The 27,485-nt window shown below is 42.6% G+C and overlaps 5 protein-coding genes across 6 annotated transcripts; 3 read left to right on the forward strand and 2 right to left on the reverse strand.

The window, feature by feature from the left end:
- The first annotated feature begins 51 nt into the window (after positions 1–51).
- On the forward strand, positions 52–7,669 carry rapsn (receptor-associated protein of the synapse, 43kD). The gene is made up of 8 exons (XM_053427841.1): positions 52–1,294; positions 1,962–2,300; positions 2,975–3,133; positions 4,265–4,363; positions 4,454–4,576; positions 4,720–4,773; positions 4,881–5,080; positions 5,628–7,669. The coding sequence occupies exons 1-8, from the start codon at positions 1,070–1,072 to the stop codon at positions 5,698–5,700; spliced, it is 1,272 nt and encodes a 423-aa protein (XP_053283816.1). The 5' UTR covers positions 52–1,069; the 3' UTR covers positions 5,701–7,669.
- Positions 7,670–7,950: 281 nt separating this feature from the next.
- Positions 7,951–11,980, forward strand: LOC128445075 (zinc-binding protein A33). 2 transcript variants are annotated; one of them, XM_053427838.1, is made up of 6 exons: positions 7,951–8,397; positions 9,001–9,096; positions 9,254–9,484; positions 10,476–10,498; positions 10,580–10,698; positions 10,786–11,980. In XM_053427838.1, the coding sequence occupies exons 1-6, from the start codon at positions 8,005–8,007 to the stop codon at positions 11,334–11,336; spliced, it is 1,413 nt and encodes a 470-aa protein (XP_053283813.1). In that variant the 5' UTR covers positions 7,951–8,004; the 3' UTR covers positions 11,337–11,980. The 2 variants fall into 2 exon arrangements, with proteins under 2 accessions (XP_053283813.1, XP_053283814.1); XM_053427839.1 differs by lacking the exon at positions 9,001–9,096.
- ighmbp2 (immunoglobulin mu DNA binding protein 2) lies at positions 11,366–18,700 on the reverse strand. The gene is made up of 16 exons (XM_053427830.1): positions 18,182–18,700; positions 17,704–17,786; positions 16,923–17,092; positions 16,634–16,829; positions 16,450–16,547; positions 16,185–16,348; positions 15,829–16,029; positions 15,593–15,743; positions 14,827–15,001; positions 14,339–14,521; positions 14,120–14,238; positions 13,942–14,036; positions 13,581–13,704; positions 12,634–13,461; positions 12,038–12,237; positions 11,366–11,778 (listed from the first exon to the last, which is right to left on the reverse strand). Exons 2-16 carry the CDS (start codon positions 17,778–17,780, stop codon positions 11,581–11,583), a joined length of 2,979 nt encoding a protein of 992 aa, XP_053283805.1. The 5' UTR covers positions 17,781–17,786; positions 18,182–18,700; the 3' UTR covers positions 11,366–11,580.
- Positions 18,701–19,681: 981 nt separating this feature from the next.
- On the forward strand, positions 19,682–24,387 carry chid1 (chitinase domain containing 1). Its single transcript, XM_053427842.1, has 12 exons — positions 19,682–20,122; positions 21,331–21,480; positions 21,896–22,028; positions 22,107–22,151; positions 22,243–22,349; positions 22,427–22,488; positions 22,593–22,682; positions 22,771–22,872; positions 22,970–23,119; positions 23,343–23,423; positions 23,508–23,550; positions 23,658–24,387. Exons 1-12 carry the CDS (start codon positions 20,015–20,017, stop codon positions 23,754–23,756), a joined length of 1,170 nt encoding a protein of 389 aa, XP_053283817.1. The 5' UTR covers positions 19,682–20,014; the 3' UTR covers positions 23,757–24,387.
- gatd1 (glutamine amidotransferase class 1 domain containing 1) lies at positions 24,028–27,223 on the reverse strand. Its single transcript, XM_053427843.1, has 7 exons — positions 27,033–27,223; positions 26,770–26,846; positions 25,212–25,317; positions 25,006–25,113; positions 24,826–24,917; positions 24,639–24,732; positions 24,028–24,520 (listed from the first exon to the last, which is right to left on the reverse strand). The coding sequence occupies exons 1-7, from the start codon at positions 27,079–27,081 to the stop codon at positions 24,405–24,407; spliced, it is 642 nt and encodes a 213-aa protein (XP_053283818.1). The 5' UTR covers positions 27,082–27,223; the 3' UTR covers positions 24,028–24,404.
- Positions 27,224–27,485: the final 262 nt, after the last annotated feature.

Below are 27,485 nucleotides of genomic sequence, written 5' to 3' on the forward strand. Positions count from 1 at the left end.
AACCTCCAGCTGGAGTTATCTCAGGATTGCTAATGCAACTTGTGAATGGAGGGGTGGTAAAAAGGTGCCTGTTTGTGTCCTTGGGCGTGTGGGGGGGGGGTGCGATGCGGTTGGGTGGGGGTCTGTTTGAAGGAGAGAAAGCTACTACAGACAGGCACAAACTCTGATCCCATTGATGTGTTACAGGAGGCTGTGGAGACTGAAACCCAAACCCAGTGACATGTCAGACTTGGTGAACTATTCTAAGCATCAGTTGCTGACGCCGAGATGAGGGGTGGGGGTTTCTGGGGGCACATATGCGCCTCCATAAGAAATCCCAATTGGAGTTGACGGTCGCAACCAGCACCATCTGACACGCACAGGAAATGAAGCCGTTTAAAGCCCCGGTATAAGAGCCCACAGTCCCACACGTGTGAGTCTGGTCAGATCCGGTCAGAGTGTTTTTAATGCGTCAGAGGGTCGAGATGTCAAAAGTTGTCGTTCAGCGTTTGGCCAGTGAGTGAGGTTTAGTGGGAAGGCAGATCGCTAGGAGCTGTAGTGACCTTGGGACCGCTTGCGGAGGGCAGGACAGAATTCCTGAAGGGACACATGGTCTAGAGTGACAAGGCCATCTGCTGTAGCGCCAGCAGTAGGAGGAAGGTGGAGGGGGTGCTGAGATTCCTTTCGCTGGGGTGTGGAGGGAGTAGATATTCTGGGATATCACTGCTAGCACTCCACTGGGAAACGTGTTTCTTTGGCGTTTTTCAAACGGAAATCCGACGCAGACTTTTTGAACACTTGATGGTGAGTAGGGATCGCTGCATGGTTAAATGGGGAAGATATTTTTCGGGCACTCCAGCTCCTCACAGAGCGATTGGTGATAATGATCTTGGGGTGTCGCCGTTTTACTTCAACGGATCCAGTTTCCTTTCCACCTCAGCACAGTCGGAGCTGAGAGAGCGGGACCCGGTAGGCCTCCTGGCACCGTCCTCTTGCAGGATCATCTTCAAGGAATCTTCGTTGGAGTTGTACCGTGCATGGCAGGGATCTACTTTCTTGCTGCCTCACTGAAATTGCATGGCCTAAACGAATGAATATTTTTATGAGGCGCCTTGCACCAGAGATGGGCCAGGACCAAACCAAGCAGCAGATAGAGAAGGGCCTGAAGCTGTATCAGTCCAACCAGACGGACAAAGCCCTGCATGTGTGGACTAAAGTGCTGGAGAAGACCTCAGATCCTGGAGGGAAGTTTCGGGTGCTGGGGTGCCTGATCACAGCTCACTCCGAGATGGGAAAATATAAAGATATGCTCAAGGTAAGCCTCTGAAAAAGCTGTACCATACAAACAACAACTCCATGCAATGTAACCAACCAAACAACAGCTGATGAAGTTTCCTGTCGCATTTCTTAAAGGGTTTGATTTGGGAATTGAGCATTCTTTGAATAAATTGTTTATTAACATCCTTACTCTGAAAACCTGGTCTCTGAAAAGTCATCACAGTCACAGTTTTAGTCCTCGATCATTTTTCGTGTTGTGCAAACAGCAGTATTGCGTGTGTGTGTGTGTTTGAGTAGATGCCACTGCACATCTCAACAATATTATATGTCATCATATCTGCCTGGGATTGCTACAGCCAGATGCTGTCGTAGCAATATCTCTGCAGCGTCCGAGTGATAACAGTCGGAGAGGAGGTCAAAGGTCACTTCTCTTCGTTCCATTTACAATGATCTTGTGAAGCATGGGTCAATTTGTGGCTTCCACGCAATGCAGAGTAAATAAGTGCCCTGCAACCTGAGTATCAGTGTGGGGTGTCTTGTTGACATAATCATCCCACAGGACTTTATAAAGTATCGTCCTCATGTCTTTGACCTCATTAGACGAGTTGAAAAACAGATATTTGTTTGACTTTAAGACTAAACTGATTATTATTTGCTAAACGTTAGTTTCCTATCACTTCACACCTAATCGCCTCCCTCCCCAGTACGCCCTGGATCAAATCGACACTGCCCGAGAAATGGAGGACCCGGACTACCTGACGGAGGGCTACCTGAATCTGGCCCGCAGCAACGAGAAGCTGTGCGACTTCCAGAAAACCGTCTCCTACTGTAAGACCTGCTTGAACATGCAGGGCACCACTGTCAGTCTGCAGCTCAACGGACAGGTGTGTCTGAGCATGGGCAACGCCTTCCTGGGCCTCAGCGTCTTCCAGAAAGCTCTGGAGAGCTACGAGAAGGCCCTGCGCTACGCACACAACAATGACGACAAGATGCTGGAATGCAGAGTCTGCTGCAGCCTGGGGAACATCTACGTCCACCTGAAGGTACTCAATGTCCTGCTCTCACTGAAATGTCATTGTGTTCCTCAGCTGTAAATATTATTCTGATGATCTTAATTTGTGCTTCAATGAAAGACAGTCCTTGCCTTTGTTCCTGGATGAGACATGTTGGGTCAGGAAGCTGAATAGAAGCTTGTTAAAAACAATCTAAAACACTTGGACGCTTGCAGACGTCTGAGGTTTGTTGCTCTGGCTGCACGTGGGACCTGATTGTGCAATTGGTCCTGATGTTGACAGTGTATTTGCAGAGTATGATAACACTGCAGAGCATCCGAGCAAACATCATCAATGGTTAGCTCGTGTAGTGCAGGGCATTGTGAAACAAAGGCGGAGTGAGTGGGCTGGCTGCAGGGGGGGTGGGGGCTGGGGGGGGGCTTTGGAGTACCCTTGACATCAGAGATTTGTAAGAGTTAAGCCCTTGACTTCCCGGGGAGGATTGGTTTCAATGGGATTGTGATGAAGTGTGTTTTGAAGAATGCACTCATGCGTCACATTATTTAATGAAACGAAAAACAAAAAAATGCTTCTTAGTGATACTTTGGCAAACAGGCAAACGAACACGTGTTCTGCTCAGATTCTTTATTTGAACCTTGTCTTGTTGAGTTTGACTGGTAGTAGTGCTGTTTAAGGTCTTACCCATTGTTCCCATCTGCCCACAGGACTATGAGAAAGCCCTCTTCTTCCCCTGCAAAGCGGCCGAGCTGGTCAATGACTACGGCAAGGGCTGGAGCCTCAAGTATCGAGCCATGAGCCAGTACCACATGTCTGTCGCCTACAGGAAACTGGAGCGCCTGCCGGATGCCATGGAGTGCTGTGAGGTATTGTTTTAGAACCGTCCGACACACGCCTCCCCGTTCTCGGAGACAAACCTACACAACCTGCGGAGAATGTCACAGTTTTGGTTTCCTTAGCAAACTGGCAGTCCCCCGACGCCGGAGCCGCAGATACTGTAGCTGTTGTGCTGCCGACAGGTGCGAGGGCCAGTTGCTGTGTCGTACGAGGCCTCAGATCTGGACAGAAATATGCTCACAGAGGCGCTGGTTTAAAGTGTTAATGAAGAGGGCGGCTTCGGGCCCCACTCTGTTCTAATTCTGGACGCAGGGTGAAAAATAACTTGATGTCATTGCCTTGGAGCGCAGACGTATAGTAAGAAGACAACAGGCCGCGGTTCAGCTTTATTACATCTGCCCGACACATTTAGACAAACATGCTACACATCTTGTGATAATAGAACGGAAGAGGGGGGGGGGGGGGGGGACGTCTCACATCCCCCATCACTTCTCATTGGGGCTTATATGGAAATATGCTACTGAAAGTGCAAAGTAAAAATGACTGGATGACATGTGTAACTATCGTTTATTATATTACATGTTATTCTCATTATGGCAAAAATTCTGTTTTTAAAGTATGAGCAAAAGCAACTTGAAGAATTGGTGCTTTAGGTAGAATAAATCAGAAAGGTTAAAGTCTTTACACTAAATTAAGTATATATTGATATTTTATAAACAGCATACCAACACCAACGTACAACAGTCGAAAACCACAGTTGAAACCACATTTAAATTCACTACATCCAGTCTTTTCATAAATATTAGTCTCCTAATAATTCAAGATCCATGAATTATTCTCTGAGAAATCAACAAATAGTCTCACAATGTTAAAGAAAGTGGGAAACTAGTCCTGGATCTAACCCTGGTGTGGATCCAAAACAATACTTACTGAGATCTTCACCTACACAACATTTTTTCATGGAAATCGCTTATGTCGTTTTTGTGTTATCCTGCTAACAAGCAAACAAATGAGCTCCTTAGTGGAGACAATGAGAAATCAAATTCAAAACGTTTACCAGGTGCACAGCAGTGTGTGTGTGTGTGCTAGTGGGTGTCTGTGTGTCACTGAGCTCCACTGTGATTAGTCTGTATCACCTCTTGTGTCTCCTGCTCCTACAGGAATCTATGAAGATTGCTCTGCAGCACGGTGACCGTCCCCTGCAGGCTCTGTGCTTAGTGAACTTTGCAGACATTCACCGCTGCAGGCAGGACTCTGATGTGAGGAACCACTCTTAGTGAAAAGTTCTCTATCTATATTTCGTCCACACGCAAATGTTTTTAATTTATTATTTATCTTCTTTCTTACAGAAAGCATTCCCTCGCTACGAGTCTGCTCTGGGTATCATGACTGAGATCGGAAACCGTCTGGGACAAGCACACGTTTATCTGGGCGTCGCAAAGTGTTGGCTTCTGCAGAAGGAATTTGACAAGGTAGGTTTAATTAAATAAAAATAAAACTTTATTTGTGTATATGGTACAACGTTAAGAGAATATCAGTGTTGACTCAGCTGTTTGAGTTGTTTCCTTGTATTTATCAGTATTTTCACAGTGCCTCTCACACTTTGTCGTTCCAGGCTCTTGATTCTTTGCAGCGATCTCAGGAGTTAGCAGACGGAATGGGAAACAAGGTATCTGATGCTCTTTCATCTCAACCTACAGGACAAATGGCTCAGGTTCCTGTCTGATATCACAGTACGCGTCCTGCTAACAGTCTTCTTCCTGTGCTCATGTCCAGCTGTGCACACTGAAGGTTCACTGCCTGAGCGAGGGGATTTATCGGACCCGGGGCCAGGAGGAGAAGCTCAGGGAGCACGTGGTGAAGTTCCTGCAGTGCGTTGAGGAGCTGGAGCTCTACTGTGGCATGTGTGGAGAGTCCATCGGGGACAGGGACCAAAAGCTGCAGTCCTTGCCCTGTTCCCACATTTTCCATCTCAAGTGGGTGTTCTTTTGCATTGCGTATTCTTGAATTATTTGCAAATAGCCCATCCTCTTGGCTGGGGTTGACCCTCAGCTCTTCTAACACTGTAGATAGCTCAGTGGGTAGAGCAGAGGGACAGAGACCCATAGGTGGAGGGTTCAAGTCGGTACAAACATTGTTTTTGGGAGAGGTGGTGGACTAGTGGCAGAAACTTGGACTATGGGCAGAAAAGGTCTCTGGTTCGACTCCACGGAGAAACAACAAAAAGACGAACCTGGATTGATCTGTCCAAAAATCCAAGAGGATTCTCCCTACCCTGTCAAGTGCCCCTGAGCAAGGCACCTTACTCCCCCAACATCTGCTGCCCGTGCGCCGTACATGGCTGCTCACTGCTCTGTGTGTCCTTTTAACTTTTTTTAACTTTTTGGTGTCCTTTTAACTCTGCTTTTAACCAGATTGGTTAAAAGCAGAGGTTAAATTTCCCTAAGTACATTGCCTGTGCATGTCTGTGCATGTGTTTGGGACTAATAAATGTATCTTAATCTTAATCTCTTATCTCTTCAGGTGTCTGCAGACAAACGGAACGAAAGGTTGTCCCAAATGTTTCAAGTCGTCCATGAAGCCTGGATTTGTTTGATTGGTGCAACGTGTTTGTGCGTTGGATCTGCAGACACAGCGTGAGGCCTCGCAGGCTCCTGACTGATCTGAGAGAAGCAGGCAGCCTCGGGATGTGCTGAAGATGTTCGAGGAGTAATTACGATTTACTGCTCTGAAGCTGAACTGAACCCAGGGCGTCCCGGACTGCAGCTCTGAGGTCACGATCCAGGCGTCCATCTTACGTGCAGACGTCAGTCTGTGAGAGGGGGAAGCTCAGAGTTATATTTCAATATATAAGCAGAGGAGGAAAGAACCTACACTACCACATTGTTTCTGATGACTGAACATTTGGAGCATTTGTCCAAAGAGCATTTATAACTTAGCGTATTTGCTATTTTGTGTATTAGATTTGTTTATGTGAGATAAAAAGATCTTTGGAGTAATTCTGTGAAATCTCAGTAATCATTGTCGCAGGGTTTGTAGTTAAATTCTCTTTTTACACCACATCATTTTTTCTTTACACAGCAGATTTGTTTTTTATCCAGAACACAGAGACCTGACTGATTTCATACTTGTTATATTTATTATCCTATTCGTGTACATACTCTTTTGTAGTACATCTCTTTGTAGTATATTTTGTGTGTAAAAATCTCTCGTTTGATTTATTTGAGGTGTTTTGTAAAACCTACAGCTAACTAAAATCTCTTAACCATTCAAAAACTAGTATGTCTTTACGAAACATGTCCATGCAGCTGTTTTTTTGTTTTGTTTTTCCTTCTTCACAACGAGTGAGGAGCAAGATCAACACACATTGTGTTCAATGAAGTTCCTTTTCTGGAAACTAACTAATCAACTCTTAACTCTCACATCAACTGTCATAGTTTAAGGAGAAATACTGTTGAGGAGGAAAACCTCTAAATAACCGATTATTCAGAGGAGTCACGGTTGTAATGGTGTGTTTTCATATTTGTAGTCGTATGTAAATATGAATAATTTGTCAACAGATCTCCGTCGTCACATCGAGATCATTTTCTTGCAAAGGCATTTTGTGATTTTAAGGGCGAAAGCCAAAAAGCCGAGCTATTGTGTTAAAATGTGATATTTACAGCGCCGAGCAACAAGGTTGGATTATATCGATCCCATCCTGTATCCATGTAACTGTATTTATGTAACTGTTTGTCATAGTATTTCATAATATTCAGTGGCTTTATCCTCCATATTCCTTTGTTTATTTGAAACATTTTGTGATGTGGTTAAAAAGACGAGCTCCCCGTTGCTTAATCAAGGTTCTTCATATACAAAAGGTTCTCTTCAAAAAGTGAATTATACTTATATAATCAGAGAGTTCATGATACGAAATTTATTTGAAGTACTCTTATTTACCTGAAATATTAAAATGCAGTACTGTAGGAAGAAAAAGTATTTAAACAAACTATTAGCCTTTTTCGACAAATTTATTTGATCAGGCAAAGTTGAGAAAATCAAAACTTTGACACAAACTGTTTTCTCTCTTCCAGTGTGTGAGTCAGTCCACAGCTTTAGAGAGAGAGAGCGACACAGACACATTTACCTTTACTGCACGAGCACTTACGTTTCTCCCGGTAAGAACACAGGATTCTTTGGTTCTCTGTCCGGGGGGGGGTCAGTGCATCCAGAGCTACCACTGTGTGTTTACCTGTCAGTGTAACACGCGGCTACTTTCTTTTCACTGTGTTTTCTTGAGGTGCTGAAAAGATTTTTACCGAAAGCACAGCCGCTCTTCTTTTAACAGTTTAAACTACCTCTGTTGTTAAACTCCTCCTCAGAGGACGAATGCAGTAATAACTCAGTTTAATACATGTAGAATTGTTGTTGTTGTTTTCTAGACACATTGTAGCTGATTTCCATGATTTAGAGTCTTGACTAAAATGCATTTGTTAATATATTTATGCATCGAGTCGAACCATGTTAATCCATGTGTCGAATGTGGAGACATTTCAATATGGGAAATAAAGTAAAAGTGAATTTAAGTGTCACTACTTCCTGATTTTAATGCCATTTATCGTTTGCACTTTGTTGTTTTTAAACATTCTTTATATAAACTCAAATATATATTCATTAAGCATGTAGAGATGCTGAAATATGTTAATTCTTGAACCAAGCAGGTGGCATGTGACATGGATGTTAACATACAGTGTCTGGCAGTCTTGATGCCTTCCTAACCAGTCGTACAAGTTCGCCAACATTTATGGAGGTTTCAGCTGAATGGTTCGAGTCAGGACTTCGTCACCACACCTGAGGAGCAGGAAGTCCTTTTGGTTTCCGGTAACCTCACTTCACAGGAACTCTTCCACTCCTCACCCCGATGGCAGCAGCGGACCTACTCTACGAAGAGGACCTATTCTGTCCCCAGTGCTCTGAGATTTATTGTGTTCCTGTTCGGTTGAAATGTGGCCACAATATTTGCAGAGTTTGTTTACACAAATTCTGGGAATGGAAGGGATGTCGAGAATGCCCGGTGTGTCGCACTGTGTGTGTCCCTGGGAGGCCTCCTGTCAATCTGGCTCTAAAGATAGCTGCAGATGAATATCAGCTGCGACGGAGCAGCGGGGACCAAGACGTCTGTTGTTTTCACAATGAGAAGTTCACACTGTTCTGTCAGAACGACGAGGAGCCCGTGTGTATCATCTGCCAGATGTCCAGAGAGCATAAAGTTCACGAGTGCGGCCCACTGGAGGAGGCTGCTAAGGAGAAAAAGGTAAAGTCCGAATAGAAGCCAGGGAGCTTATGTGCACAACAGAAGAAACACAGGATTTAATTAGTTATTGGATGTAATGGTGGATTTGCTGCTAATGTGATCGTAGTTTTAATTTACAGCAAACAATTACTTTCTTTATGATCTTCAAAATATGTAATTATCGCCTCAATGAATCTTAAAGTCAGAAAACAGTGAGAGGTGTCCATCACAATGTCAGAGTGGATTTTAAATGGTGTGAAATGGTAAATAGTCAGTGTTTATAAAGAGCTTCTCTGGTCCTGATGACCCCTCGCTGTGCTTTACATTACAGGTTTACATTCACCCGTCCACACACACACACACATTCAGTTCATCTATGTAAAGCTCTGTCTCTATGAGAAGGCGCACTTTGGGGTTCTGTAACTTGCCCAAGGACACTTCAGCATGGGGACTAAGGAAGACCGGTAACAAACCATCGAACTCCTGGTTAGAGAACGACCGCTCTGGCCCCTGAGCCACAGCCGCCCAAATCATTTTGTTGAAATGATGTGATGGATTATCAAGTCAGTTACTTTCCTGTCAACAAACTAATTCCTTCAGCTCTCTGTTCTGTGACCATGTTAGACAGAAATCTCTACCATGCTGGAGTCCGTCAGGAAAAAGCTCAAAACCCTGAACAAGACAGAGGAGCAGTGGAGAGAGACTAAATCCTATATACAGGTAAGAAATGAACACATTCCCTCATTGTAACAGATTTCTGGTAGCTCCATGTTACAGTATTTGGTCTAACTGTTCAAATGTCGAAACCTAGTGTGACCTGCTAGACACATTCAGCATCTTTCACTGCTATAAACAAGACGCTTCCTCCGTATCGCAGACCCAAGCTCTTCAAAACGAGAAGGTGATAAAGGAGGAGTTTCAGAAGCTGCACCAGTTCCTCTGGGAGGAGGAGAAGAAGCGGCTGAAGCTGCTCAAACAGGAAGAGGAAGTCAGGACCCAGGTGATGTGGGAAAAGCTGGAAAACATCAGGGACCAGATCAGAGGCGTCGCGTCCATCATCAGTGACATCGAGGGAGCTCTCAGAGGGGAGGATCTCAAATTTCTGAAGGTAGGGCTCCAGAAGTTATTCACATAATATCATCACAGTTAACCTGTTCAGCCCTGGTGACAAGAGGAAGGTCGGAACTCAGACTCCAAACCATGAACTGATCCAAGTGGACAAAAGTTCACCACATCAATATGTGTATGAACAAAGAAGCTAGAGTGGATTTGAAGAGCACATACATCTGCAATGGCCTGATTGTGCCCTTGATGATCTTAAATATTCAAATAGTTTGAGATACTGGACTTAAGATGCAATCATAACAAAATTAACTAATGAGTCTAATTACATTTTTAGAATTGAATTACAATTTTTCTTTTCATCAGTCCTCCTACCAAAGGCTTACTGAGAAAGTAATTAAAATATTTACTTTCAGTCCCCTGAATTTCTATCAAGCTGCACCAAATACCACACACATTATTTCCACTCAGGTGGAGGAAGAGAAAAAGACGAAAAAAATTCCCTGTTTCGCAATGTGAAGTAATAATAAAAAAAGTATTTGATGAACCCTTTTTTGGATTTTGATTAATTTGAGATCCTGGATAAACTTGATATATTTTATATCCTGTAAGCTCTATGCTCCCTTTCTTTGGGACTTTTACAATTGTGCAACTTTCCATTGTGCACTTCTTCAAATGTTCATAGCCGTGACATGTTTACCACCAATCATGTGTGTTTGATTTGATCACTTCAGTCATCAAACAGCCTTTCAGCCTGTAGGTGTGGGGAGTTCTCACTCAAACGAATGTAGTACAAAACCAGTGTCCTACAGAGAATCATCCCTTCATGTAGGTCATATTTTCACTTTGGAGGCTGCTGATAAACTGCATTGTGTTTACACTAAATGTTGTTCATGTCATTTTGTCCACTCCATTTGGATCAACAAGGGAACACTCACACTTGCATCTACATGTAATGTGGATTCAACTGTGCTGCCAAGTTTTTTTTTAAAGCCACGCTTAATTAACAAGAAGTATTTCTCTTTGTTCACGTAAAGGATTACAAGAAGACAAAGAAAAGGTAAGCACTCCCTACACTCTGCTACAACCAGCTCCACATCTCCATTAGACAATCATCAGTATAATCAATGTGATGTTTTAGGGTCCAATGCAACATCCGAGAGCCGGAGTGTATCAGAGACATACTGATAAACTCTGCCAAGCACCTGGGCTCGCTCAAGTTCGCTGTTTATAAGAGCATGGCCAAGCTAGTTGAATACGGTGGGTGAACAGACAACACGCTATAAAAGTTGAATTTGCTCATTCTGTATCAACTTTCAATCTACTGAACTTTATTTACACTTTCAGTTCCCATCACCCTGGACCCCAACACAGCCCACTCCAACTTAGAGTTGTCTGAAGAGCTGACCTGTGTGCAGTACAGCCGGAGGCAGCTCCTCCCCGACAACCCCGAGCGCTGCACCAGCCGCCTGTGTGTGCTCGGAGCCGCCGGCCTCGCGTCCGGAAAGCACTCCTGGACCGTGCAGGTGGGCCAGAGCAAAGAGTGGTACATCGGAGTGGTCCGAGAGTCCGTCCAGAGGAAGAGCACCGTCTTCCTCAACCCCGCCGAGGGCTTCTGGGTGATCGGCCTGTGCAACGGAAACGGGTTCTGGGCTCAGACCTCGCCTCCCACCAAGCTGGTGCTGAAGCAGAGGCCCGAGAGGATCACTGTGGTGCTGGACTGCGACAAAGGAAAGGTGGTGTTCATCAACGCTGCCGATTTGACGACGATACACACGTTCAAAGACAGATTCACAGAGAAGATTTTCCCCTACGTCTCCACAGGACTGTATGATGAGGGCAAAATCTGCAGCCGTTTGACCATCTGTCCTCTGACCATAACTCTGAATGTAGAATAGACTCATCCAGGAGACACGTCTCTGTACAAGCAATGAGGACACTTTGTTTCCCCTTAGGAGTTTACAGCTTTAATATCTGACAAACAAGGTACAAACAAATCCATGATTCACACACGAAATCCAGCAGCAAACTGAAAGACACCATATCGTATCCAATGTAGGTGAGTGGTATGTATGGATCATTTATAACACAAGATTCTTTCAAATATTTGAGATCTTGAATTAGAGTTTTAATTCTGTGACATTAACTTTCCTTTTCTTTGGTTTTTGTTTTCCTGTCTGATGCCATATCTTTCAGTTTAGAATCCAGCTTTCTATGCAGATAAGCTTTTTTATTAGGGTCCATGGATTTGTCTTTCTTCCCGCTGCCAGCATACAGTACGCCCTCTCTGCTTATTCTCATCCGAGCATGAGCCTTGGCTTTGTCTCCGCATCCGTGAACCTGAAAATAAGGGTTTACAACGCGGTGATTAAATTTGTGGAGAAAACACAGAACGTCTACATTTTGTAGTATTAAAAACTGTCGTCAACGTGGTGAAATATTAGTATCTTGTGAATCTGGTTTTACAGAAAAAAAAAATTCAGAAAAGATTAACGTCATATGTAAATAATTAGGTTTTTCCTGATTAAAGTAGTAAAACGTTGGTTGTATTTGTGCTGTGTATTTTATTTTCAACTTGGTTGCAGTTTGTTCCTCTTACCTCTGGTATATGATGACTGAGACAGTACTGTCTATTACAGAAGCTACAGAGCTGTCCCAGGATCAGCACTGACGCTTTACACCTGATGAAACTACACACACTCTCAGCCTTCACGACGGCATTGATCAGTGTGTCGAAGTCACCGTCCAGAGCCGCGGCAGCAGCAATGTCACAGGCGCCGGCCTTGGTTCGCTTCTTTCCTGGGAGAGAAATGACAAAGACGGCTTGATACTCCTGAGCCACAACAACCAGACAGAGATGCAAACTTATTGTTTTCTATCATCTTGCAAGCACAACTTTTAAAATATCGTCTATAATAACACAATAACGACTTCAGATACACACAACCACTGTGATTAACAGAACTCAGCTAATCAAGTTTTATTTTTACCGTGGAATCTCATGTTATTGTCATTAGCGAGAATCTACACTGATATCAACACAAGGTTATAATCTGGTGCAACAAGCTATTTATCTTATGCGCCCAAGATAAAAACACATCACCTGTCGGGACTTTGCTGGCTCAGAATGTTGCAGAAACAAAACAGAAAGGTTTAATTTGGCAGATGTTAAAAATGAGATGTTTCTAATCCAACCTTTGCTTTTCTTGGATGTTTGGGTCTGAGCTGCTGGGATGTTGTTGTGTTGCTTTTTCTGTTGAGCGTGTTCGTCTCTTTTCTGCTGTTCCCTCGCCATTCGATCCAAATGGATGCTCTTCAGATCTATTAGAGGCGGACCCTGCCGCTCACTTTGGGGATTCCGGCTCGTCTCCTCCTCCTGGGTCGTTTCCTGTTCTTCTTCTTCTGCGCGTGTCGGCTCCTTGGCGGACGCTGAATCAAGGGGCCTGGACACACTGATGTACCTGTCCTTCCCCTCACCTCTGCTCTCATGCACAAGGCCCAGTTCCTCTGCGATCTGGTGGACCAGCAGGCGGTCGTGAGAGTTGAAGGATGATGGGAACTGTACTTCACTCTGATTTGGGTTCTTCAGAAACTTCTCCACTTGCTCTCTGATCTCAGCGTCTCTGTTCTTGTCCTGTTCCATCTTTGTCTGCGTTGACGGGCAGGATTTTGGGTGCTTCTCTGAACCAGCAGTATTTTCCTTCTTGCTGCTGTTGCTGGATTTCTTCTGTCCCTGCTTCGTCTGGCCAGTGGGCTGATCTTTGACCCTTGGTTTGGTTGATGCGGAGCTGCTGGTGGACACGTTTGTGTCTTTGTGGTCCCGGGTGTAATTCTGTGGCACGATATCCTGGATGTACTCAAAAGCCGTCCTGACCTCACCGAACTCAGTCATGTGATCGATCAGGGACTTCAAGAAAGCGTGGTTCTTGACGGTCTGTGAGTCGCACACTACAGTGATGTGACGTCTCGCACGTGTAACAGCCACATTTATTCTTCTGTCCTCCGCCAAGAAGCCAACTTCACCTATGATTTAAAGAATGAACAAAAAAAAAACGTGTATAAATGCAGATGGATGTTGCTTTGGTTCATTCTCTGAGGAAACAGATACAACTTTACAGAAAAAAGAAAGAGAAGGAAAATACCTTTTCTATTGGATCGAACTAATGACAAAACCACAGCCTCTTTCTCTCTGCCCTGGAATCCATCCACGGACTTTATCTCCAGCTCTGGATGCTTTGTGGACAGCTTCTGACGCAGAAGATCCACCTTTACACAGAAAGAGATCAAATTTTGCATTATTGGGGCCCGAGCACAGAACGGTGGGAGGTCCTATTGAAATTGTAATGATTCCCTTTGACCGATCTGATGTGAAAATTAAGTTGTTGTAACATTGTCCAATTGAGTGCTACAACGTAGCCCTAGTTATATTTATCACATGGGTCCAGTAGTTGCAGTTGAGTAAAGATATACTTTAAAAGGCAATTCCTCAAGTAGGTGACTTACTTGTAAATTGTAAGGGGCAATAACAGCTATGTCTCTTGCTTTAACTCCAGCTTCAGTCAAGGCCTTAATGTGCAGATCAACAATGTCGACCTCACCTGAGGACACAGAGCACTCAGTTAGATCCCATACAAATCAAACAGTTAAGACATTCTATTTCTAAAATTAAAATAAGACTTACCTTGGTTTCCTTTGGACTGCTCATCAGGGACCTCCATCTCACTCAGACCGCAGCCTGACGTGTCGATCAGGAGGAGCGGCGTGCTGGTCTCGTCTACACAGGTCACTCCTGCTAGATCTCTGATTGGTCAATGACAGCGTATTAGACAGTTATTAGAATGAGTTATTATAAACTGGAATAGAAATACGAGATGTTTTCTATAACTAAGCTGCTTCTTACTTTAAGAGATGTTTCTCCACAGAGCTGTGAGCAGTCAGCCTTCCCTGGTACATCTGTTTGGAGGCCCAGTCCATGATGGCGCTGTTCATGCGGTACTGAACCGTCAGCATGCGCACCACCGAGTCCCCATACATCTGGATGAGTCTCTCCATAAGACTGAGGGACAAGCCTTTTGATGCAGCGCTGCTCGAAACAGACGGCAAAACAATACAAATATTTTAACAAGATCTAAAAGCCCTGAAAACAAGTGATATAGAGTCATATATTTCTCTTCATTGACTTTATCAGAAGTGAAAAGACAATATGACAACAGGTTATAGTCCTTTCACTTGTTTGACTTCAACCCTGGCAGATGCTTTTTGAAATCATAAATATTTATAGCTAGGAATAATTTAAGAATAAGTTAAATGCCTGAGATCCTAAACTGCTGTAGACAATAATAAAAACTAAATCTAAAACGTATAAAAGCATAAAAACCTGATCTTTACGTTTGTGATTTGATAGTCGGTGGCAGCTGCTTGTAGTCACCGGCCAGGACGCACTTTCGGGCTCGGAGGAGAGGGATCCAGCAGCTGCTCTCCAGGGCCTGAGCACACTCATCTATCACCACCCAATCAAAATGCTCTGCTGGTAGGTGCTTCAGAGGGCCATCACTACAGGCACCTGAAAATACAGACAAGCGCTCACTGATTTCAGTTCATCATCACTGCTATGACAAAAAGACATTATTAGGGCCCGAGCACCTCTGGTGGGAGGATTTCTATTGTATTTCGAAGGATTTCTATATCCCTTTTTGGGCTTTTTCAGGGCCTACACATTCGGACCAAAGTTTGCAGGAAATTCCAAACCCCTAAAAGTAATTGTATTCTGGAGTAATTTGAAATGGGCTCGGCAAAATGGCTCAACAGAGCCACCTACGGAAAAGCCCCTCAGTTAGCTTTCACCGATACTCTGTTATTTTTGGGACGGACAGATGTAGGGATTCAAATTTTTTGTCTTCATCGGTCTGTATTTTTTTTAACTGACTTCTGTTTGTCTGTCTGAATTTTAGCGTGGACCGTAATGAGCAGTAAGCAGGCAAGGATCGACATTGTGTGACGGACGCAGGAGGTGAAGTGTTTGTCCTTGCCTCAGTACGTGCGCTTGGTCATCGATCGCTCTCACCACCACCCTGCAACAGGCTTCAAAATGCCTGTGCTCGGGCCCTTTAGTGCTACAACGCAGCCCTAGTCCTCACTTGAGTCCATAACTGACCTGTGTTGGTTGATAACACGACATCAGCACTTTTCAGGATCTGGGCGATGGCCGTTGCTTCCCTTGTTTTCAGCTCTTTTCTCAGTTCCCCTATTTCTCTTCGGAAATTAAATCGCTCTCCTTTCTCATTTCTCTTCTTCTTCATGGCGCTCTTGAAAATAAATTAATTAATAAAATATTACAAATCAGTGGAGGTGGTCATAAACACTAGAAGTAGAGAACAGTACAATACTTACAAAAGCTTTATCCATGTCTTTACGGATGTCAGTGATGATGTTTGCGTTGTCGCTCTGAGCGAGGATGGCATCCAGTGAATGTTTCTGAATGGACTCCAGCAGTCTGGCAGGGTGACCCAGCCTCAGGACTTTGGCCTTACACCTTGCCAACCTCTCCACCAAATTATCCACAGCCACGTTGGATGAGGCACAGCACAGGACCTGCACGGACACAACAACCAGATGAAAATAAACCTGTCTAGACAGAAATGCTGCAATGGCAAATACAGAAACCCTGACCTGGACACATAAGTATAACTCACTGATCAGTGGAGAAAAACATACTTATTTAAACTAACACATTTAACTTCTCTCACCTTTTGGCCTTGTTTGACTGCTTGCAGGATTATTTCCACCACGGTGGTGGTTTTCCCAGTCCCAGGGGGTCCATGAATCACAGCTACCTCTCTCTGAGACAAAGCAAAGGTCACAGCTTCTCTCTGGGATTCATCCAGGCTCAGGTTGAAGAATTCAACTTCATCTGATGACATTTAAAAGAAAGGTAGCAAGAATTAGTCCCATTGATTTGCAACGTTTCAAAATGATTGTTTACAGAGTGCTGCACAACGTGCGACCACCTACTTGGCTGTGATTGAGAGGAAGGTTTGGAATCTCCAAAAAGAACATAGATCAGATTGGCCGCTGGTCCATTGCTATATCTGTTTAATGAATTCAAGGCCCTGCGAGCACAAACACACACTTAAGTTGTTTCAAGGTTTCTAAGCAAACTTTTAACAGTAGGTGCTCAGTACAGACGGTTACTCACTTTTTCATCCGTTTGTAGGTGACGTCATTCGCTAATTTTAAAAGGCTGTGAAGAGCATCTGTGTCAAAGCTGAGCCCATCATTTGAATCATCAAAAGCCACACTGATAGAGGCCTGGCTGACCCTCGTCACGATCCCTGTGCCAATCTGAGAGGCTGCGGTGCAACCACCCGCATCATACAAGCCAACAATATCACCTGTAACAAAAGACATTTACAACACATTTAACTAAATATGAAACCAAAGTCACAAAAAAGACACGCATAAAATGTTGTATTTTTCCATCTTACCAGGCCCAAAGCTGTTGCTCGGTAGAGATGAGAAACCGAGATGCTTTCTTGGCTCTAGGATGACGACTGTGCGGCCGTACAAGCCTGTGGACTGACTTCCTATCTGCAGTTTCAGCAGGCAAACGCCTTTAGTTTGAAGATCCTTGAGAGATATGTTTTCCCGCCATAACCTGGAGGCACAAAACAAGAATGTAATTTTACAGTGTCAACTGTCAATAATAAGGTTTTTTGTTTTTTTTTGGGGGAGAAACAATGTAGGTTATAGTTTGTGCTTAGCTTGACCTCTGTCAAGATAATCACCAACATTTACAGTAAGTTCAGCATATAGACGACTTTAAAACAAACATGGAACATCCTCTATGGCTCTGTCTAAAATCTGATGCTTCAATTCTACCGACTGCATCTGAATGACGCTGTCATGTCATTTGCTCAGGTTACACAGACAACCTGAAATGCATGCAGTCCAAAACCCATGACTCTGTGAATGCAGAACCCTGTATGTCCATGTCAGTTAGCGTCTCAGTCTATATGCAGCCCTGGATAAACAAATCTTGATCATATCAGGCTGATGATCAGGGAAATCTTGGTTAAGTCTTGGATCAAACTTATATCAGAGTCTGCAATACAAACTCCAGCTGGGAAGTTTTAAAAGGCCTTTTTTATGTGTCAGGGATACACTAAGGAATGGTATTAAGGGAAGTGTAGGATCCAGTATCTATGGAGATTGATTGGATGAGGGAGTAAAACACTCATCCATATCACAGTCTGTTATTGTTCTTACCTGGTCTCCTCTATTTCAGCTTCCCTCTCCTCCTCTAGAAGCTCAAGTGTCTTTGACACAAATTCTTCAACCGCCATCACTCACTATAAAGATCAAAACAATTACTAGTGTAAAAGCACAGTTCCCAAAACATGTCACAAATAGTAATGTATAAGTTCCACTAATATAACATTACACTGGTTTGATTCTATATGAAATAATGGCTGGTTTCTGTACTTGTGCAGTAAAATATTATTTGTATTGTATTTTAGTATGAGTATATTTACATTAGTGTTACAGTTGACCTCTGTGATACTTCTACCACCACTAAGAGCCCTAAAGTAACATGGTTCACCAGGTTATAGACGGCTCCAGGTTCATCCTCTCATTCATTCTCATTATGTTCATCTCTAGTTACAGTGACACACATGCTAGCATGTTAGCTTGCTAACCTTAAAACTCTCAGCCTCTTAACTTTAGCTTCGACAGTGTCACTCACCTGTTAGTATTTATCTGAAGAGACACAGACAGAGAGGAACAAGCGACTAGAACATGGTGGTGAAACTCTGCTGGTTCCTCTGTTACTGGTGAGTTTGTTTACTGACGCTTGTCTGTCTGGCTGAAGAATAATAATCTTCTTCTTCTTCTTTACTTATGGCAGATGGCAACCGACGTTAAACTCATTACCGCCATCTACTGGATCTACCTCCTCTCCCTGAATCCAGCTGCAATTCTAAACACTTTATTTTGTCATCAAAGGGAAATTCGAATGCACAAAGAGCAAAACACAAGTAAAAACAATACGGAAAGAAAACAAGGATGACATCAGTGCAATGTCCACAGACAGTTAGATAACAGGGCAGTATACTAAAATTATAAAGTATATGTAAGTGTCCTTTTTGGATCATTTTGCTGGTCCCAAGCCGGATAAAGGAGGAGGATTGGACGTAGAGCTAGCATGGCAGCCCCACTTAACAGCCTATTGATTAAATTTGATATTCTAACATTTAACAATACAGGACTAAATTGATTTATGTATTTGGGTCTAGATACAGCATTAAATTCATAACTTATTTTGAGAAGTTATGGCCTATTTCAATGGCAAGAAAGAAAATGAAAAAAACAAGAATCAACAGAAGAATACGGAAGCGTATTGCATTCACTCCAAAAAAAAAAAATCGATTGCAATACGCTTCCGTAAAAGAAAGCTCATTTTTAGTTCTTAACAGATTTCGAGTTTTTTTTTCTCACTTTTTGTACGTATTATAGCGACCACTACAATTATGCAAATTGGGCGACGATGTCATTTAGCGACTTCTAGCGACTTTTAGGACAGCCAATAGCTACTTTCCTTACTGAGGAGTTGGCAACACTGCTCCATTGTCGTCCCCTTTCTGGGCGGTTTGGATACGTTTACCATAAGTGTCAGGGCGGCTGTGGCTGAGAGGTAGAGTGGTCGTCCTCCAACCTGAAGGTCGGCAGTTCGATCCCCTGTCTGACCCATCTGCATGCTGAAGTGTCCTTGGGCAAGATGCTGAACCCTGAATGGCCCCCTATAGAATAACAAAGTGCTGTGAATAGATGCACTGTGTGTGTGAATGGGTGAATGTAGAACTGTACTGTAAAGTGCTTTGAGTGGTCATCAAGACTAGAAAAGCGCTATATAAAAACAAAACCATTTATATGAGTGCAGGCGAATTTCTGTGTCGGCTGATTTGACCAGTCGGATAACCGCAGTCGATAACTGCGGTTATCCACATCCGCAGTTCCGATGGTGAGTGGATAATGAGTGAATTTTCATTTTTAGGTGAACCATCCCTTCAACTTCTCTGGCCTCAGTAATGATCATTCGGTTCTGATAAATGTTTCACAAAAACAAACCTTTGTTATCACCTTGGAAATAATCTCACGTGTATTTGTGTATGTGGACTTTATATGAAGGTGCGATACAACTTTAAACAGTCCGCGCGCGCGCTCCCGAGGCCGGCAATCAGTTTCTTGCTGACGATCACTTTTTGCCACAACACCTCCCGGAAGTCTCCTTCGCTCCAAAACGTTTATTTTGAAAAGACCTCAATGCGGAAGACGCCCGACTCGGCTCCAGAAACACGTTGAACTGAGTTGTCAGTGAATCCGGCGCCAGTCGTTTGTTATAAGTTCGTGTTAACTCGTCCGTCGGGATGAGTGGAGCCGGTGTGGCTCGTTGTTCTGAGTGATTCCAGAGACCATGCTGCCTTCTGATCAGTCAGTCCGGGAGGAAGCTGCAAACCTGCAGAGCTGAGCTACAACCCACCGATCAATCTGAGGGATCATTTCACTGCCTTCATCAGACATGAGAGCCACGTTAGTGCTGCTGCAGCTCGTCTCCTGCTGCTGCTGCCTGGTCACCGCCACTCTCTCAAAGACTGATGCCAGGAAGTCTCACAAGTCTGAGGCCCAGGTGAGTAACTTCAGCTGCTCAGCTCCACACGGGCTGTGAGCTGTCAGGTCAGATCCTGCTCCTGTCCCTGTGTCCACCTGCAGGTAGAGAGGCCTTTATCCTCCTCACCTGTCACTGGGTTACATGTGCTGTTCTCTCACAGAGTCAGCATCACCAATAAGATTACATTCATTGTATCCATCAAATCTATATTCCTCCAAATTCTGAGATATTGAAAACCAATATGAATTTTGCATCCGTGCACCTGAACCTGTGAAACTCTTGTTGTACCACTGTATCAATTCAAATACTTTCTGGAATGGTTTGAAAGGTTATAAATTCTCTGAGCTTAATGTGACACTTGACTAATTGTTATTACATATTTTAAGGATGAGAATCATAACACACACTTTATTATAATCTCATGATTTTGTACGGTAAATGTCAAATCCATAAATGACGAATTCCAAACAATATCCCCAACTGGATTCCTACGTGAATTTAAAGAATAAATTAAATCTCTACAGCTTATATAGACACAAAAAAACATCATCGCCAATTTTTTTATAAATACCATACAGATATATCAGTACCTGAAAGAAATCCATCTATATCAGCAAGGCTCTTGTATTTTCATTTTACATTGTATACGTCCATATTCACTAAACGTCAGATGCAAACATTGTACTTTTTATTCAACTTTATTCATTTGTAGTGAATTAAATCTCACTTTTTAACTTTAAATCACAACATAATATCAGTCACATACAGTAATGTATTAGTAATAATAATCAAATTATATAATATTACACTGAAATGACTCTACATGATACGATGGCATTTGTTTCTCTACTTGTACTGCAGTTAAATACCATTTGTATTTTATTATGTTATGTATATGATCATTTTTACAGTGTGTTATAGGTAACGTCTGTGATGATTTAATTTAATTTACTTTATAAATGAAATTTTAATCAACAACAACAAACGGTACCCCCCCTTCCTATTCTTTTCTCTTCTTTATATTTGTGTCATATGTTATTTTATGTATGCCCTTTTTTATTTCTCCTAACGAATACGTGTTTATCGATAAGTCTGTTAATGTAACTGCACTGTTGCTTTAGCTGATTATTTCCTGTATTGAGCACATACTTGTAATACTTGGATGTGTACATGTTTGTAAATAAAGTTGTCCTGTGCGCTCTCCTCTCTCCGACCCCACTGTTCAGAGTCAGACTTCTGCAGCTGAGTTATCTGTGCTGGACAGAGGTCTGGTGGTGTCGGACCCGCAGTGGAAAGACATCGTGAAGGAGGAGAAGAGACACGCTGCTCTCATCAAGAGAACATTTCCAGGAGCGGTGCTGGGATATGTCACACCGGTAAGTCTGAAATCCATCTGCCAACATTAAAGTCTGTCTTGTTACAGTCCTCACTTGTGGCCATGAAATGTACCATTTTTCATTTAAGGATGAGAATATATCAGAGGAAAAATCCTCAGTACTAGTTCGGTTCAAAATGCATTTAAAATTTAGCAAAGCTTCATGATTTAATCACATGACTTGGAATTTATATTAAAAAGACTGCAACATTGATAAAGCTGAAGATAGTCAAGAAATCTATTTGTTTTGATCATTTCATATTTGCTGATTTCAGCGTCTCCACTGTTTAGAACAACCACGTCTTTCATTGGAGTTGTTGAAGGAGGAATAACCGTAGCATCTGGAAAAGATGTGCACCCGTCCTCGAATGTTTGTCTTGTATCTGAACTGCATGTTCCATTTTCCCACCCTGCAGTGGAATTCTCACGGTTATGACGTGGCCAAAACGTTCGGCCCCAAACTGACCTCAGTGTGTCCGGTGTGGCTTCAGCTCCGCCGCCGAGGACATGAGACCTTTGACGTCACGGGGATCCACGATCACGACACAGGTAGACGGCCCACAGCACTGACCTCACAGATAGTAAACACTGAGCACTTAGTAATGGCTTTTTTTGTTGTCTTTGCAGGATGGGTCAAAGCTGTGCGCAAGTCCAACAAAAAAGTCAGGATGGGTCAGTAAATGTCCAACCACACAACCTGTGTTGTGGGTCAGCCTGTGTGGTTTAATAACTCATTGTAACGCTCCATGTTCTGTGTTGTCAGTGCCCCGGCTGTTATTCGACGGCTGGTCTTACCAGGACTACATGAGCGTGCTGGGGAGCGAGGAGGAGATAGAGGAGCTGGGCAGTGAGCTGGTGGATGTTGCGAAGGTGATAAAAGTGTCACATGTATCTGTAACTCTCATATCGGTTTGTGCAGTTTATCTAATGACGCTGTGTCCTCGCAGACTGAAGGCTTCGACGGCTTCACCTTGGAGCTGTGGAGCCAGCTGGGCGGCAACAAAAGAAAGTGAGTTATTCTAACAGCAGCACAGTATTCTAAAAATGGTAATACTACCTATGGAGAAGCGTTAGGGTTAATGACACTAAACATGTTCAATCTTCTCTGAGCAGGGAGCTGGTGCATTTAGTGAAACACATCTGTGAGACTTTGAAGGCTAAAAGATTGGACTGCATCCTCGTCATCCCTCCTGCAGTGACAAGGTGAATGAAAGAGGTTTATTTTCATTGATTATAAATGTTTAATTCTCGCCGATTAACCGTTGCATTTGAAATGTTCCATCCTGATCAGTGAGGGGCAGCCAGGTATGTTCGGCAGGGAGGAGTTTGAACAGCTGGCTCCAGTAGTTGATGGATTCAGCCTCATGACGTACGACTACTCCAGCGGTTCCAGGTGAGCGCACATGTGACGTCTGTTCATGATGGAGAGACGGAGACGGAATACTGTAACTGAGTAACTGCTTTTCTTTTCTTTTGTTTTTTTCCAACAGGCCAGGGCCGAGCGCTCCGCTGGCCTGGGTGAGAGACTGTGTTCTCCAGCTGGCACCCGACACCCAGTGGAGGCAGAAGATCCTGTTGGGACTGAATATGTACGGACTGGATTTTGGAACCCAGGGAACAGAGCCCATCCTGGGAGGAAGGTAAGAAAACACAAAGACTGCTGCTGGAAGGGAAAGTTTACTAACGAGCAAATGTTCAAATCTTAAAAATGTAGAATACTCTTTTTTTTTTTTTTTTTTTTTTTTTATAAACCTCGTTCTTCCTAGTAAAAACTTGACGTCTACATTATTCACATGGTAAAAGGTCCGAGATGAATAACAGATGAATAACAGAGGCCCAACAGTTCTCTTTGATTTTCCGCAGGTTCATTGAGCTCTTGCGAGAACACAGGCCCAAGCTTCTGTGGGATGAGTATTCTGCAGAGCATTATTTCACTTACAGAAGGTGATAATAGTACGGAACTTTGAATGTGCACATCTTTGCTTGTGGCATCATTTAACAATATATGTCTCCATTCTTTGACTTTAGGAGCAATGCAGCTAAACATGTGGTTTACTATCCTACACTGAAGGTAAAACTCACTTTCATTTACTTTCAGTGTAAACAGTTGTAACATTATGTCAAGACTCAACAATTCAACTTGTGTTGGAGGTTAACATTACTTTATTTATTTCACAGTCAATCTACCTAAGAATGTCTTTAGCCTCTGAACTGGGAACTGGAATTTCCTTATGGGAACTGGGACAAGGACTGGATTACTTCTATGATCTCCTATGAGAGCTTGAACTTGTGAGTGAAGACTGAGGCACCTCGGATCCTCATCACGAGGATTTTCTTTCTCTGGAACACGGTGCACCAGAAACACTCTTGCTGGTGCCGGTATTATTTTTCTTTTCTTCACCGAGCAACGGAAAATGAAATGAAGCCTGAAATGAGCCGCTAACAGGGATCAGTCAATACTCGACCAGTCATGAAAGTGTAAACAAGTTCTGCCTTCATGAATGATACATGGATTTGTTTATTAAAACGGTACAAGCAGCAGCCAATAGGTACTTCAGTATGTTTTATTCCTGTTCATCTGTGATGGTGCGTAAATGAAATCAACTTGTACAGTTCAGTGCAATAACACATCTCCATCCAGCAGAAGGAGCATGACCATCAGTCTGTACAAAATTTTAATGAATCAATAAGCATCTGCTCCTCAAAAAAAGTTTTCTCTGTTGTTTTAAATTTTAAAGTGTGAAAATTTTACTAGATTTATAATGACAGCATTGACAAGTGATGAAGTTGTATTTACAGTGTGACCAGGCGTCTGTACTGACTCAGCATCTTCCAGTATTGGTCCGAGATGAATGTTTGTTCAATGACTTGAATATAAATGTGAAACAATAAGCTGTTGGGCTCCTGATCCACATGTTTCTGTCTTTACTTGGCGCTGCAGAGCAGGATCAGATTGTGTACAGCGAGTGAGGTGGACTGCAAGTTCTGACCCGTTATCAGGTGTCTGTCTATGACCACATGCACAGCGTCTTCTTGACTTGCTGGAAAACAGACAGATAAAGAAACAAGAGAAGAGGGGGGTGTAAATGTAGTTAAAAAAAAATGCAGATGAATTATTTTACCATGTTAGTTTAGTGTTTGCTCTGCAGGTCAGTTCACCTGTGTATGATCCTCCACTGTCTTTCACAAAGTCCTCAACGATCAGGGGCAGGTTGGCAAAGTCAGGCCTCCGCACCAGTTCAAACACTGATGGCTTCAATATCAACAGTTTTTGTTAATTATTAAACTGGAGGCATATATATATATTTGAGTGTTTAGTCTTCATGTTTACTTATGGGAAACGAACCCCTGTTAAACTGTAACCGTCGAAGATCCACCTCTGTCCGTCTGTGGCACAACACAGAGCCGACACGCCCTGTCCCACCGCACAAACAGGCTCTGCACACACAAAAACAACAACCAGTATCTGACCAACCATCTCTGCAGCAAACACACAGTTCAATTCAGGCCTGAGCCTCACACTTACTCTGTTGAGAGATGAAGTGGGTGAGGATGCGGTGAAGGGAGCCGCTGTGTGCCAGGTCGTTCAGCGCTCCGGGGCAGTCTGGGATGAGCAGCGCCTGGTATCGGGCACCTGCAACAAGGTCGTGATGACATGGAGTGAGCTGAGTCCAACCAACAGCAGCAGCAGGAATGAAAACAGACACGTGGCCATGGAATGAATCTTCTCACCATCTATAGATTCAAGTTTAGCTGGTGTTGCGTAAGGTTTCATGTTGAAATCCTGCACCCATCTGGCAGTGCTTTCATCCACTCCAACAAAGTCTATTGGCTTCCCCTGAAAGTCAGAGGAAAACACGTAACTTCATCACGTCAGTAAGAGCCATGATGTCCAGGTCTAAAGTCTAAAATGATGAAATATTTACTTGAGGTGAAACTAGTGTTTAAAGCCAATATTTTATTTATCTTAGATAAGATTAGTGTTTTTCTGTAATATTAGTACAACCATGGATGCACTATTCTAATATATTTAAAGGCTATTCAGTTTTCAAAGTAAAAAGGGATGTAAAGGGAAGTAGTTTTATTTTAGTAAGACAATAAAAGTGGACCCTAAGCGTGCTTGAAAATAAGGCAGCTTAAGAAAAACAGCCAGACTGATATTTTGAGCTCCACTATTTTTGAACACTTTCATAATAAAACTGCTGGTGCTGGTGACATATTTTAATATCATTCTATCAGAAGTACATTTAGTGGTACCTCTTCTGATGAAGGATTTCCTGCCAGATAAACTGGCTCAAACTACAAGAAACCAAGCAGGACATGTCTCAGTAAAGGGTGATGACCGAGATAAGCTTAGTGTGCAACCATCCTCATTTACATACAGTATTTAACTTATTCATGTGGATGTGTAGAGCTGAGACAATTATTTAGATAATCCAGCCTGTTGAGCTCTCAGTACATCAGAAGACGCATAAGAAGAATTTACTAATTAAGCAATACAATTATTAACTCAAAATATATGCAAAACAATCAATAAGTATGTTTAAAAAAGCAAATAGTAATAAAATAATTGAAAAATACATATATTTATATATATTTCCTTTAACATTTGAATTTATTATCCTACAATCTTTTGGATTTGCTCACATTGAGCATCTCCCTTTACATTTACTCTTCAGAGATAAAACTAAGCAAATGAACCAAGAACAATGGATATGACAGCTGGTGCATGTAGCAAGTGCAGCTCACTAGCCAATCAGACCGCTTGTTACTGATTACAGATGTTATATTGTAATTACTAAAATTTTCCGTTAAATATAAAAAAAAGAAATAACAATTTAATATACACATTTACAAAGTAATATATTACATTGTTAACAACTGTCTTGAATCTTATTTTTCTTTATGGTATTATTAGTTATTAAAGAATGAAAAGCAATTTTTGGGGAAATTGTGACTTCCATACATGACATGATACATAATAATGGCTACTGACTGATCTATTAGACAATAGTGAATGATTAAATACATCCATTAATTACATTTTATAAACCCTTGAGACAGCGTAACCCCGTCTCATGTTAATCTCCTTATTCAACTGCCTGTATGTTAGTGTTCATTTCTTATTTGACACCTAAAGAATGAGCTACTATATTTTAAGGTATTTTCATATATTTTAAATCTGCACTACAGATACACATCCCTGAACATGATGAAAAATAGATTCTGCAGAATTTAACATCTGGTAACGTTCTGTACTGTTTTAAATAAAGTTATAACTGAGTCCTACCCCCGGTGTGGCAGTCTGGAGGTTAAACACTGAGCTGCAGAGAGTGAAGCACTGATGGAAGGACTTGGCGGACACTCCTGAACAAACAAACAAACAAACAAACACATCAGCATCAGGAGGATCACTGCACATCTGGAAACATAAACAGCTGGAGACTGTTCAGCCACATGTAAACAAGTGATCACATTAAGAGCAATTGATAAGTGGCAGTGTCCGTTTCGTTCCTCTTCCTCATTGTGCAACACAGGAGGAGACTCACTCACCCTGAGGAGAGGAACTGGCCACGATCAGACACGTTGGCTTTGCGGACATGTCGATGATCTTTATCTTCCCTCCACATGTAATGTTTCTGTCTCTTTGAAATGAATAAGAAGAGAGATGTCGGTGGAGTCCTGCAGGAAATAATTAAAACACACGAGGAAGAAGTCCTGTCAGCTGACAACAACATCCGCTCATGGGAATTCAAAATAAAAGTCCAAGGAGAGGGAGAACAGGAGCTATGACCCTTGGCGGGAAGTGGAAAGAAACTTACACATGATTGTCTGATTATTACAGCAGACATGTAAGACAAATATATCTGATGATTTATTTGTCTTTAAACATTGTTAAAGACAGAAAAATTGTATTTTGAATTCCCCATTGCTCCACTAAGTTTGGCAGCATTCAATTAATGAAAAAAGATCTGACATGTTTGGTGACTAATATTTTTGAGTTGT

This window comes from Pleuronectes platessa, chromosome 7, assembly GCF_947347685.1.
Source record: "Pleuronectes platessa chromosome 7, fPlePla1.1, whole genome shotgun sequence".
NCBI classification, from domain to species: Eukaryota; Metazoa; Chordata; class Actinopteri; order Pleuronectiformes; family Pleuronectidae; genus Pleuronectes; species Pleuronectes platessa.

What these genes read in the sequence shown, in the direction of transcription:
- rapsn (XM_053427841.1), top strand. Translation starts at nt 1,070, where the DNA reads ATGAATATTTTTATGAGGCGCCTTGCACCAGAGATGGGCCAGGACCAA. An exon ending in GCTGCAGGCAGGACTCTGAT is followed by an intron (nt 4,364 to 4,453) that starts GTGAGGAACCAC and finishes TCTTTCTTACAG; the next exon opens with AAAGCATTCCCTCGCTACGA. An exon ending in TCCCACATTTTCCATCTCAA is followed by an intron (nt 5,081 to 5,627) that starts GTGGGTGTTCTT and finishes TTATCTCTTCAG; the next exon opens with GTGTCTGCAGACAAACGGAA.
- LOC128445075 (XM_053427838.1), top strand. Translation starts at nt 8,005, where the DNA reads ATGGCAGCAGCGGACCTACTCTACGAAGAGGACCTATTCTGTCCCCAG. An exon ending in AGGATCTCAAATTTCTGAAG is followed by an intron (nt 9,485 to 10,475) that starts GTAGGGCTCCAG and finishes GTTCACGTAAAG; the next exon opens with GATTACAAGAAGACAAAGAA. An exon ending in GGCCAAGCTAGTTGAATACG is followed by an intron (nt 10,699 to 10,785) that starts GTGGGTGAACAG and finishes TTACACTTTCAG; the next exon opens with TTCCCATCACCCTGGACCCC.
- ighmbp2 (XM_053427830.1), bottom strand. Translation starts at nt 17,780, where the DNA reads ATGGCGGTTGAAGAATTTGTGTCAAAGACACTTGAGCTTCTAGAGGAG. An exon ending in TTCCTCTCAATCACAGCCAA is followed by an intron (nt 16,349 to 16,449) that starts GTAGGTGGTCGC and finishes AAATGTCATCAG; the next exon opens with ATGAAGTTGAATTCTTCAAC. An exon ending in GTGGAGAAACATCTCTTAAA is followed by an intron (nt 14,239 to 14,338) that starts GTAAGAAGCAGC and finishes TTGACCAATCAG; the next exon opens with AGATCTAGCAGGAGTGACCT.
- chid1 (XM_053427842.1), top strand. Translation starts at nt 20,015, where the DNA reads ATGAGAGCCACGTTAGTGCTGCTGCAGCTCGTCTCCTGCTGCTGCTGC. An exon ending in TGCTGGGATATGTCACACCG is followed by an intron (nt 21,481 to 21,895) that starts GTAAGTCTGAAA and finishes CCCACCCTGCAG; the next exon opens with TGGAATTCTCACGGTTATGA. An exon ending in AGCTGGTGGATGTTGCGAAG is followed by an intron (nt 22,350 to 22,426) that starts GTGATAAAAGTG and finishes GTGTCCTCGCAG; the next exon opens with ACTGAAGGCTTCGACGGCTT.
- gatd1 (XM_053427843.1), bottom strand. Translation starts at nt 27,081, where the DNA reads ATGTCCGCAAAGCCAACGTGTCTGATCGTGGCCAGTTCCTCTCCTCAG. An exon ending in TCCAGACTGCCACACCGGGG is followed by an intron (nt 25,318 to 26,769) that starts GTAGGACTCAGT and finishes TCTGACTTTCAG; the next exon opens with GGGAAGCCAATAGACTTTGT. An exon ending in CAGTGGAGGATCATACACAG is followed by an intron (nt 24,521 to 24,638) that starts GTGAACTGACCT and finishes TCTGTTTTCCAG; the next exon opens with CAAGTCAAGAAGACGCTGTG.